This window comes from Saccostrea echinata, unplaced genomic scaffold (assembly GCF_033153115.1).
Source record: "Saccostrea echinata isolate AGI-Se365-2 ecotype Australia unplaced genomic scaffold, CSIRO_AGI_Sech_v1 ptg000003l, whole genome shotgun sequence".
NCBI lineage: Eukaryota > Metazoa > Mollusca > Bivalvia > Ostreida > Ostreidae > Saccostrea > Saccostrea echinata.
This window is the reverse complement of record NW_026889752.1, coordinates 13,189,064-13,201,239: the sequence shown is the minus strand read 5'-3', so window position 1 is coordinate 13,201,239 and position 12,176 is coordinate 13,189,064. Positions and strand designations below refer to the sequence as shown.

At 35.3% G+C, this 12,176-nt stretch overlaps 1 protein-coding gene across 3 annotated transcripts in view; it reads right to left on the bottom strand.

The window, feature by feature from the left end:
* LOC133178898 (uncharacterized) overlaps positions 1-10,999 on the bottom strand; it is a 41,273-nt gene extending 30,274 nt beyond the window's left edge. For all 3 annotated transcript variants that reach the window (XM_061313560.1, XM_061313561.1, XM_061313562.1), the window contains exons 1-2: positions 10,903-10,999; positions 1,690-1,873 (exon numbers count right to left, since the gene is read on the bottom strand). In XM_061313560.1, the coding sequence (XP_061169544.1) occupies positions 1,690-1,873; positions 10,903-10,979 (261 nt within the window). In that variant the 5' untranslated portion in view covers positions 10,980-10,999. The remainder of the gene's footprint in view (positions 1-1,689; positions 1,874-10,902) is intronic.
* Positions 11,000-12,176: the final 1,177 nt, after the last annotated feature.

Genomic DNA, 12,176 nt, shown 5'->3' with positions numbered 1-12,176 from the left:
ATCGTTTATTTGATCTGTCAGCTCGAATTTTCTAGGTTCAATACTTCGTAACATAATTTATGTTAAGAAGTCTCGGATCAGTAAAGGTTTTCACTAATAAATATTGATTAATCTTTTGTCTTAAAATGCCACTGGCGATTTCTGAAACGCATGTTGGGTATGGGTTATTATTATAATACATGTATAGTTATAAAAGACTCTATTGCGTGACATTAACCATTTGTATGCTGTCGATGCAGATTTCACGACATACACAATTTATGTTTTGTAAGGTGGCAAAACAATCATTATAAATTCATCCTGGTAGTTGCATCCGATGTAAATTGTTTCATATTCTAGGCTATTTCAACAAGGCACTCAGGAGAAAATAAAGAAGTAGCCTACATGTTTCTCGGGTGATCTCCCTTTGATTACATAGTGACCATAGGCATACTGACCATAGTGAGGAGGAGCCGGGAGTTGGAAAACAAATTCAAAGCATAAATAAATAGGCTGTCAGAGGAAAAGAAAACACATTATTATTTTTTTTAAAACCTTTCAGCATAATGATGAGTTATAGATCAACTTCTTGAAGGAAAAGTCTTGGGTCAGGACTGAGGCACGTAGTACACAAAATGTTGACATTATTGCATCTACATGCAGTCATGCTTAGCGAGAATTTTTCATCCTTTTTTTTGCACCACAACACAAATTAACTTATTATAAATATAACATTCGCATTTCGAAACTTTTTAATATTTACAAAAACAATATACCCGGTAGAATCTTTTTCTTTTCTATTAATGTAGGGTAATCCCCGCTATTTTCACAGTGTGAGTCAGTGCTAAGGTATTTGAACCGAACGAAAAGTATTAATTTCGATGTGACCACAAAATAAAAATATACTTTATTTATTCATATTTTAATCCTCTTTTCAATGGTATAAATTTTATTTTGTTCGAAGGGTGTGGCCACAGCAAAAATTTGAACCAAAGGCGAAAAAAATGCTTTATTTTGATAAAAACTAGCAAAGTGCACGTGTTTAGACGTTTTCTGTACAAATATGACGTCATCAAATAAACAAATTGGCATAAACTATTTAAGTTTGATACCCAAGGATAATGTTTCTATTGTTAATTTTCTTCTTCCCCTCAGTTTAATTTTCCTGAAAAAATAGGCCGATTTAGCCCCTTCGTGGATTTAGCTCTTTAGCTCGCATTTGTGAGTTAAGTACTTGCAACTTTGAGCCTTGCATGTTCAAAAGTTATGGCTAAGGTTAATGATTTTCAAAAGTATGTCAAACCTCAAGGTCAAAATGTCAAAAATGTTGCTATCATAGCAAAGATCTTGACACAAGTGAAGTATGAAAGCTCTAAGTTCATTTGTTCAAAAGTTCAAGTTTGGTAAAATTTTGCATAAATGGGTCAAACTCCAAGGCCAAGGTCAAATATGTTGGACCAAATGAAAACTCTTGTCACAAGGAATACACAAGTGAAATACGAAAGCCCTAGCTCTAACCAATCAAAGGATATGGGCAAGGTTAAAGTTTTTTGCTGACAAACTTATAAACAGAAAAACAGCCAGACGGATGGACAGACCAAAACTTATATGCCCCTGAATCTTCAATTAAGGGGGCATAAAAATTGTCATTAGTAATCAGAAAAGTGGAGGAAAGAAAAGAACTTTATCCTTTTAATAAAATTAACTTACCTTATTATTTTCAATCTCAGACTCGATTTCTTCGGCAATTTTTCCAAATGCCACTCCTCTAATTTCAGAGCCTGATTCATCTTTCAAGAACACTACAAACTTATTTCCCTCCCCATCTTTGTTCTTATAATACTTTTTGTCTTCTGTATCCGTTTCAATTCTCACAGTTGCTTTAATCTTATAGCTGGCAAACAGAAAAACGAACATGATGAACAAATCTTCATTTTTACATAAATTATCATGGTTATACTTGTACATGTATATAGCATGTATAGTTTAAAGTATTTCCACCCTCATGTGATGTCATAGTTTATTGCAACAAGAGGCCCATGGGCCACAATGCTCACCTGAGTCACTTTGGCCCTCTGTTTTGCATCAGATTTTCTTCCCAATACACATGTATTCCTATGTAAAATTCTGATCATCTTTTGAGGCCCAAACCTATACAAAGGGGCTATGATTAGAGCAAAAACATAGGTATTCAGAGATTACAGAGCTCACCTCAACGAATGTTGTCTTTAAGTAAGGCAAAGTCTCACACTAAACTAATAATCTAGGAGTGTGCATCCCTAGATGCAACATTCATGCAATTTTGGTCTGATAGGGCTTGCAGTTACTTGGGAATAGACTTATCTGAAAACTTAAAACTAGTCACTCATCCAGAAAGTGTAAGTCAAATCCAGCATCCAAAGCAAGTTTTGAGATTGTTCATCCCTTGATGCATCATCCATGCAAGTTTGGTTCAGATAGGCCTTATAGTTACTTGGAAATGAGATCTGCTCCAAAAACTTATGCTGGTTACTCATCCAGAAAATGTAGGTCAGATCCAGCATCCGAAGCAAGTCCAGTAGTGTGAATCCTTAGATGTATCATCCATGCAAGTTTGGTCAATATAGGGTTCATAGTTACTTGGAAATGACATCTGCTCCAAAAACTTTAACCTGGTCACTCAAATGGAAAATGTAAGTCAAATCCAGCATCTGAAGCAAGTTCAGTAGTGTGCATCCTTAGATGTATCATCCATGCAAGTTTGGTCAATATAGGGCTTATAGTTACTTGGAAATGAGACCTGCTCCAAAAGCTTTAACCTGCTCCAAAAACTTTAACCTGCTCCAAAAACATTAACCTGGTCATTCTTTAGCTGAAATTGCAGCATCTGAAACCTTGACTGGTACAATAAAACACACTAGAAGCATCCTCCATGCATCTCTGACTAATATAGGCCATAGAAGTACTTGAAAAGAAAACTGCTCCAAAAACCTTAACCTGGGACGCCGACGCCGAGGGTATCACATAAGCTCCCCCAACTTCGTTGAGGTGAGTTAAAAGTGAATCAACAAGAGCAGAGGATGCTTCCACATTAACATAATTAAACGTAGCTTTTTTGCTTTTCTTAAAGATTTTTCCCTAGCAAATCCCTATTGTAGCCCCACCCTACCCCTGGGGACCATGATCTGAACAATTTACACTACCACAGGAAGCTTCACCTAAATTTTATCTTTTCTTGTCTAGCAGTTCTTGCGTTCGAAGATTTTTCAAATATATTTCAATGTAAAACTTTGATTCCCTGTGGTGGCCCTGCCCTACCCTCAGTCAAGGGTCATGAATTGAACAATTTAGAATCTACACTACATAAGAAAGCTTTCACATAAGTTTTAGTTTTTCAAGCCCAGTGGTTCTTGAAGATTTTTTCCTACATATTTCAATGTAAAACTTTGATTCCCTGTGGTGACCCCAACCTACCTCTTGGGGCCATGATTTGAACAATTTATAATCTTTACTATCTCAGGAAGCTTTCAAATAAGTTTCAGCTTTTCTGGCCCAGGGGCTCTTGAGAGGAAGATTTTTTTAATGATATACTCCACCTTATTTTTGCCTTTTTTTGATTATCTCCACTTGAAATACAGTTTGGCCCTTTATTTTAAAATCGTCTTAATCTAGGGATGCTTTGTATCAACTTTGGTTAAAAATGGCCCAGTGGTTCTTGAGAAGAAGTTGAAAGTGTGAAAAGTTTACAGGTGATCAGAATAACTCACTTGATCTTTCAGCTTAGGTGAGCAAAAAAAAAAGTTTATTAATTAAACTTAAGCACAATTCCACAATTTGTCCTTTGGAACGAAACATTTAGCAATTTTAGTAAATTGGTTTTCTTTTATGTTCACGTTATCTGCTCTTCCTTAAGGTTCATTGATACTCTGACAAGAGAGATAACTCTCACTGAGATAAATTCTTATACTCGTGCGGATCAAGGGGTGGGGGGTCCCTTCTGGAATTTGCAGAGCTATTTAATGTACATAGTAAAGTAATTAAAAAATTACCTTGGACATTCCCCCCCCCCCCCCCCCCTGCTGGACAACATGGACACCTGTCAAGTGGCTAGGAAGAGTAAAAGTTAAAAGTACATGTAATTTGTATTTACGTAAAATCTTTAATCTTTTTCTGGGATTAAAGCCTGTCGAAAAACTTTTCATGAGGTTAATCTCAATTTACTCAATTATTATGTCAGCGATTTTGTCAATCATCAAAGGAACATGGCATGACCACATCTGTAAATAAAATGCCAACATGCTTAGCTTATAGATCAATTAGTAATAAGGAATTTGATTGGTCAGTTTAACAAGCATTCTTAGAGCAATACTACTCCCCCTACCAACAAGTGTAATATGGTTCCTCTTTAGCAATATAGGAACAAATAAGAACTTAATTTGGTTGTGTCTTTGAGGGCAAAGACAATTTAAGGAGGTAGGAATGTAATGTATAAATGTGTAATGGTTTGGGCCATGGATATCGATCAGTCTGGGTAGCTCAGTTGGTAGAGCACCTGACTGGTGATGCAGGGGTCCTGGGTTCCATTCCCGGTCCATCCATACATTTTCTCCTTTCCTGTTACAAATGGATATCAGCCTGGATAGCTCAGTAGGTAGAGCACCTGACTAGTGATGCAGGGGTCCTGGGTTCCATTCCCAGTCCATCCATACATTTTCTCCTTTCCTGTTACAAATGGATATCACCCTGGATAGATCAGTAGGTAGAGCACCTGATTGGTGATGCAGGATTCCTGGGTTCAATTCCCAGTCTAGCCATACTACATCCTTTCCTATAGTCACATACTAATAAAAATCATGGTAATAGGTCCCTGCTTAAATTGACATCTTTGCAGCATATTGCCATTTTCATTAAAAGTAACAGTAAAATTACATTTCAGTTGCTTATTTAAGTTTAATCTGACTATACCTTCCTAAATGCCTAATGTTAACCAAGCTATCTAGCTATGTAGCTAAATAAAGATTAATATGCTGTGAACAACTCATGAAAGTTGTACAGCAATTATTCTCTTTAGAGAAGCGGGTACACTTTGGCTTACAACTAAGGCCAAAAAGAATAATAGTCTTGTTTCCTGCTACCAGCCTGAAAAAATAGGGTAGGTAGGTAGGAAAATTATTTTATTTTATTTTTTTATTTTATTTTTTTCCGATGGCATTTTCTGGATATGAACTAATAAAAGATCAAATTAAATATGTCACAGGTCAATATTGTCTTTTAAAATTAAATTTCATGTCTTTTTATGCACAACTCAAATGGTATTTTATGAAAGTCCATATTCAAAACAAGAATTTCATGAAATGCTTGTTTTGTGTTAACAACGGAAATCGATTACAGTGACAGAATGATGAAATTCTGGAAATTCCCAATTTCTTTTCTTCCAAAACTAAAAAAAAAAACTTTAGGATCGGGTGCAAAAAAATAGGGTAGGTCAGGTAGCAGGAAACAAGACTATTATTTTTTTTGGCCTAAGAGTAGATGTAAGCAAAAGCATCATACTTCTCAAAAGAGAGTATCTTTCTCCAGCAATGCACTACAGGGTTCTTTGCCATGTATAGTATTATGCCATTAGTGATCATCCGAAGTCACATGCATTGCGTATTTAAGCATAAATTATCTGCGTACTATAAATAAACAAAGGTACTGTTGTCCGTGAAAATGATGCTATTTTTAGAATGTCCTTGTGACTATCACGTGACAAATTTACATGTCACAAATTCTCGTCTGCAGTGTATATTTTCAATGTAAACAATATGACTACTGCTCGGAAAGAGTTAAATTTAACAAGAGACCCAAGGGCCTTAACGGTCACCTGAGTATGATACAATAATTTAAAGGATGCATAGAGTATAAAATGAACTGAAAGGTGAAACTTTGTTGCCCAAAAGAAAAAAAAAAATAGGGTGATCATGATCAACAAAATAATTGGTCTTAATATTCATTAACAGTTCATAAATTAGATTCTAATCTGTTCCCCATTTATCACTATTACCATACAGTATATTAACAAATTATCAATGCTTCTGTACTATTTTAATCCCTTGTTGAAATCTCTTACATTGGCCTCTCTTGGTCTTTGATGAACATTTAATAAGACAAGTTATTTTTGTCTCATTTTTATTTATCTACTACTTACAAGTCTATCTGATCATTAAAACAATGAAAGTACTTTTTGTATTATACAATAAAAGTTTTTGCATAATTCTCTTATTCTATTTACCTTTCAAGTACATCATTTACAGTAGTAAATGGCAAAGGGGAATAACTCCTCTCAGTAGAATACAAACTAATAGAGCCCTGGCCAGGACCAGAACACTTGACCAAATGGTCCAGATTTTCAAAAATCTGGTAAAAATTCCCTTCCTTATAAAATTTTTTACTCTATTTGCCTCAAATATGCCCAGGTTCGGAGAAGATTTTTAAAGAAATAATGCATTTTTACTACAGATTCACTATATTATCAATAGAGCCCCCCCCCCCCAACACCAGAGCTTCTGACCCTGGAACCATAAGTTTGCTCATCATAACTAATCACTTTGTTTATCTACTTAACACTAAGGAGCAAACAGGATTATTTAATAGAATTAATGCATTTTCACTATATCATCAAGAGCCCCACCCTCACACCAGCACATCTGACCCAGGGGTCATGAAATTCACTACTCTGAAAGAAGCATTCTTGCTCATCATAACTATACACTTAGCTTCTTTGCTTTTTTAACCAGAAGCAGAAAAGAATATTTTCAAAGAAATTTTGCTTTTTCACTTTATAATCAATAGAAGCCCCCCCCCCCCCCCCCCCACCAGAACCCTTAAACCTGGGGTCAATTTTGGAAGAGGCATCCTTGCGTATCATAACAATGTACTTAGTCTGTTTAAACAATACCCAGGGGCAGAGAAGAAGATTTTCAAAGAAATAATTCACCTTCACTATAGGATGTATATAGCCCCGCCCTAGCACCAGAACTCCTGTCCCCGGGGCCATGAATTTCATACTTTTGGAAGAGGCATCCTTGCGTATCATAACAATGTACTTAGTCTGTTTAAACAATACCCAGGGGCAGAGAAGAAGATTTTCAAAGAAATAATTCACCTTCACTATAGGATCTATATAGCCCCGCCCTAGCACCAGAACTCCTGTCCCCGGGGCCATGAATTTCATACTTTTGGAAGAGGCATCCTTGCTTATCATAACAATGTACTTAGTTTGCTTAAATAATACCCAGGTGCAGAGAAAAAGATTTTTAAAGAATTAAAACATTTTCACTTTATAATCAATAGAGCCCCACCCTAACACCAGAACCCCTGATCCAGGGGCCACGAATTTCACAATTTTGGAAGAGGCATCCTTGATTATCATAACTATGTATTTAATGTGTTTCAATAATACCCAGGAGTAGAGAAGAAGATTTTCGAAGAATTAATGCATTTTCACTATATAATCAATAGAGCCCCACCCTAACACCAGAACCCCTGCCCCTGGGGCCATGAATTTCACAATTTTGGAAGAGGCACTCTTACTCATCATAACTATATACATAGTTAGTTTATTTAATACCCAGGAGCAGAGAAGAAGATTTTCAAAGAATTAATGCATTTTCACTATATAATCAATAGAGCCCCACCCTAACACCAGAACCCCTGCCCCTGGGGCCATGAATTTCACAATTTTGGAAGAGGCACTCTTACTCATCATAACTATATACCTAGTTAGTTTATTTAATACCCAGGAGCAGAGAAGAAGATTTTCAAAGAATTAATGCATTTTCACTATATAATCAATAGAGCCCCACCCTAAAACCAGAACCCCTGCCCCTGGGGCCATGAATTTCACAATTTTGGAAGAGGCACTCTTACTCATCATAACTATATACTTAGAAATGATCTATATAGCCCCGCCCTAGCACCAGAACCCCTGACCCTGGGGCCATGAATTTCACAATTTTGGTAGAGGACTCAATGCTTATTACAATGATGCCAACAGTTTGACTGCTCGATGTCCAGGAGTAAAGAAGAAGATTTTTAAAGATTGCATTAATTTTGGTGGTTTTAGCCCCACCCCTCAGGCCCCAGGGGGGCAGGGACCATGAAATTCATAATTTTTGTTCCCCTTCACCCATAGATGCTATATGCCAAATTTGGTTGAAATTGGTTTAGAGGTTTCAGAGAAGAAGCTAAAAATGTTCAAATGTTAATGCACATCGCATGACGCACGCCGACAAACAAAAATGGATAGCAATAGGTCACCTGAGTGACTCAGGTGACCTAAAAATGATGTCAACGAAGTATAGTTGTTTCTTTGTATCAAATGGAACTGAAACAGCCATAGTTGCCAACTCACCCGATTTCGTGGGTTACACCCGATTTTTCGACCCTTAACCCGATTATTTTTTGTGACACGGCGGGTCATGCTTCTCACCCGATTTTTGCCGAACAACCCAAAAATCTCCTGATTTCCGGATTTGGTTTGTAAATTAGGTTGCATTTTCAACTTCCAGTTACAACCTAAGCTTGGATATATGTAAACAATGCTGATGGCTATGTTCAGTAGGCTGTATACCAGTAAATTATCAGTGCAGGTGTAAAAACAATTACCTGAGAGTTGTTTTGACAAATCAAAGTTTGAAGTCAATTTAAAATGACTTCCGATAGAACGAGATCGTTATCAGCAGGAACAAATTGAACCAAGAAAAAGAGAAACAATATTAATGTACTTATCAAGGAATCTTGGAAAACAACTTTCATTAGATAAAATATAAAGTATTCGAAGATAGTGTAGGCATAACTGTACTTTTAATAGCACTTGTTTATTTCATTAATTCGAGAGAGGAAAAATAACTTCAAAACCAAAATCGGAATACTTTCAAATTTAGCACAAACTTTCCATGTGCTTCAAATCAGCAATGCGCTAGATTCTGAAAAGACTTTCCTTTAAAAAAAATGCACACTTAATTCAGGTCAGAATAATAAAACCTTCAATGCTCTTTTAACATGTAACATTTAATCAATATATATTAAATTTTCGCATTGTAAGTTAGTCTCTTTTTCATAAAATAATTCTCAATACACAAATGCTTATATATACATATATTTCGTTACGTTTTATGACCAGATTTTTATATGTTGGAGGTTGGCAAGTATGGAAACAGCAAGAAATATCTCGTAGATTGGGAATACCCTGAACAACAATAACATTGGTGACAGATCATTTTCAGAAGTGAGGTACTGAAATGCATGGCAACTTTTGAAGTCAGTAAAAGAAAACAAAAAACAAAGTTTGTCTGATATCACTGCCTTATTTAACCAACATAGAGAGTCTACTGTTTCAAAATGAACTGTGCAGAGAACTTCGTTTAAGCAGGGGTATTTTAGGAGAGTTGTAAGAAAACGAATCATAATTCGTGAAGTCAATCGTAAAGCTCGGCTTTCTTGGTGCAGAGCACGGGCACTGGAAGTTAATGTAAATATATTGAGTATGAAAAAGATATTAAAAAAGGACTTTTTTTTATACATGTACATACTCAATATTTACATTAGGCCAAAAAAAATAATAGTCTTGTTTCCTGCTACCCAACCGACCCTATTTTTTTGCACCCGACCCTAAAGTTTTTTTTTAAGCTTTGGAAAAAAAAAAAAAAAAAATCAAGAAATTTCAATTTCAATAGTCCCCGCCCACTGACGTCAAACACAAAGACAGCCGCACGAGATTTACATGCATATTAGGCCTTCTTAGAGTCAGACACAAAGACAGCCGCACGAGAATTACATGCATATTAGGCCTTCTTAGCTCCTGACCTTTCGCTTGGCGAAATTTACATTACAATAGAATGATCAAGAAATCAACTCTCCTAACTTTCAAAGAGTTATCACAGAGAAAACAATTAGAAATGGAAATATAAAGACATAATTGACCTCTGACATGTTTAATTTGATCTTGTATTAGTTCATATCCAAATAATGCTGTCGCAAAAAAATAAAATAAAAAATAAAATAAAATAATTTTCCTACCTACCTACCCTATTTTTTTCAGGCTGGTAGCTGGAAACAAGACTATTATTTTTTTTGGCCTTAACTTTCAGTGCCCGTGGTGCAGAGGCAACCGTTATAAAACTGTCGTCAATTACTGGCAGATAGTAATATTCAGTGATGAATGTAAAGTAGACATTGGATCTGATAGTCGCGTACTTATCTGGAGAAACAGCGGTCATTTCGAATACAAGTATTTGGACAATCACTCATCAGTCAGGGGCATAATGCAAACAAGTTATTGTCAAAAATAACTCAAATGAGTTATTTTTTTTTCACAGTGAGTTACCTCCCTTTGCTATGACCTACTTTTCCCCAGCATTAGTAACTCAAACACGTTATCTTTCCAAAATAGTTTCAATAAATTAATAACTTGTGTAAGTTATTTTGTGTCATTCCTCCCTAACTTCACACCCTGTGCACCAAAGGTTTTTGCTCGTGCACCAAGACAAAAACAAATGTTTGATAAAATTTAAACCTTGCTCAATCCAGAAAAAATGTTCAAAGTCTTGGGAAAATTGGGAAAAGTTTTTTATTTAATGATAAAAACTGGACATATAAACCATGTAAATAAAACCACAAAATAAGGATTAAAATGCTGTTTATCTCCACCTCCTCACCAATTCTCTATTGGAGTCGGTGCACTCCATCTAGTATTACATAATGGAATCCCAAAATGCAATGCATATTGGCAGGAAATACAAAACTCCCAAGAAATCAAGGTCCAAGTAGGATATAAAAATAACTTATTTTAGTTATTATTAAAAAAAATTTCGTGTGTGTAAAATAACTTATTTAAGTTATTTTTTTGATAACTTGTTTGAGTTATACCCCTGACTGCTCATGGCACAATACTGTACTTACCGTGTTAATTTAGACGTTATTTTTCCTATTTCATTTATTTTGGTGTTTTTACGAGGGGTTTTAGGCCTACAAGCCATAAATTGATTTTTCTTCTTTTCACTTGAATCAAAACTTTTTAAATCCAACAATTCAACAGCTGTTCCACAACGAATAGAAATTTCTTATTCGGCGGGAATGTTATTTGGGATGTATAATGTCCTGATAAGTATAATGTCCTGATGAAGTATGTCATATCATGTTTATGAAATAAAATCATTTCAAGCAAAAATTCTTTTGTGTTTTGTGCATCATCTTCTTATTTAGGTTATTCGCAAAAAATATAAAGTCCGACGGCATATTCGTCAACATAAGTCATATTTCATTTGTAAACACCTCTGACCAGTGCTGACAGTGCGAGTTCCCATACTCAAAATATTCTAGGCCTCTATAATTATTTTAAAAATATCTAGTTTTTTTTAAAACTTTCTTTTAATTCAACTTTTGTTATTTGATTCTCATCTAACAGTATACTTATTCCTGAAGGATTTACTCAAAATAGATATAAATATATGATTTAAATTACTTTTCACATCTAGTTTTACCCAAAACCCATTGTAGGAATCCTAGTGGTTTCGCTCCTGTTTGCTATGAGTGCTTTCGACCTCAGGTTTGTTCGCCCTATTGCATTAGCCCAACTGGTTTGAGGTTCGCTTAAACCTACAGTGTAATGGACGTTAAATGTTAAACAAGAGTGGCCGGTTGATTGTCTAGATTAACGAGCACTTTAATAAATAAAATATAATAATAGACGGACAAAGGAAAAGCGATTCTTTTTGTAATTTCAATTTGTTCAATAAATTTCCGTTATCAAAACCAGACTCGGGGCATAAATATTTATTCATGCCTCATCTCCGCAATGCCAGGGGTCCTGACTCAGAACCTCTAGCTAGCATTGGCGAGGATGGCCTCTGATGAAAACATACAACAATACATATTATGTATAATTATCACCTCCATCAATAGTAAATAATTGTATGTGTTTATATCTTTTATCAAACATGCTATTTCATTTTTAAAAAACCTCAGAAAGAACTAGAACATTTTTGCAAACTCCAAGACATCTACGATTGTAATTTGACCAGCTAGTGAAAATAATATTGTAAATTTAATTTCAGTTTATATTATGATAAGAAGCTAGACCACTTAACAAAACTGAAAACTCTTAACTTATCCTTTACTCTGCTTAGAAAATATGGAAACTTCCTTATTGAATAATCCAAATACGAACAATACGT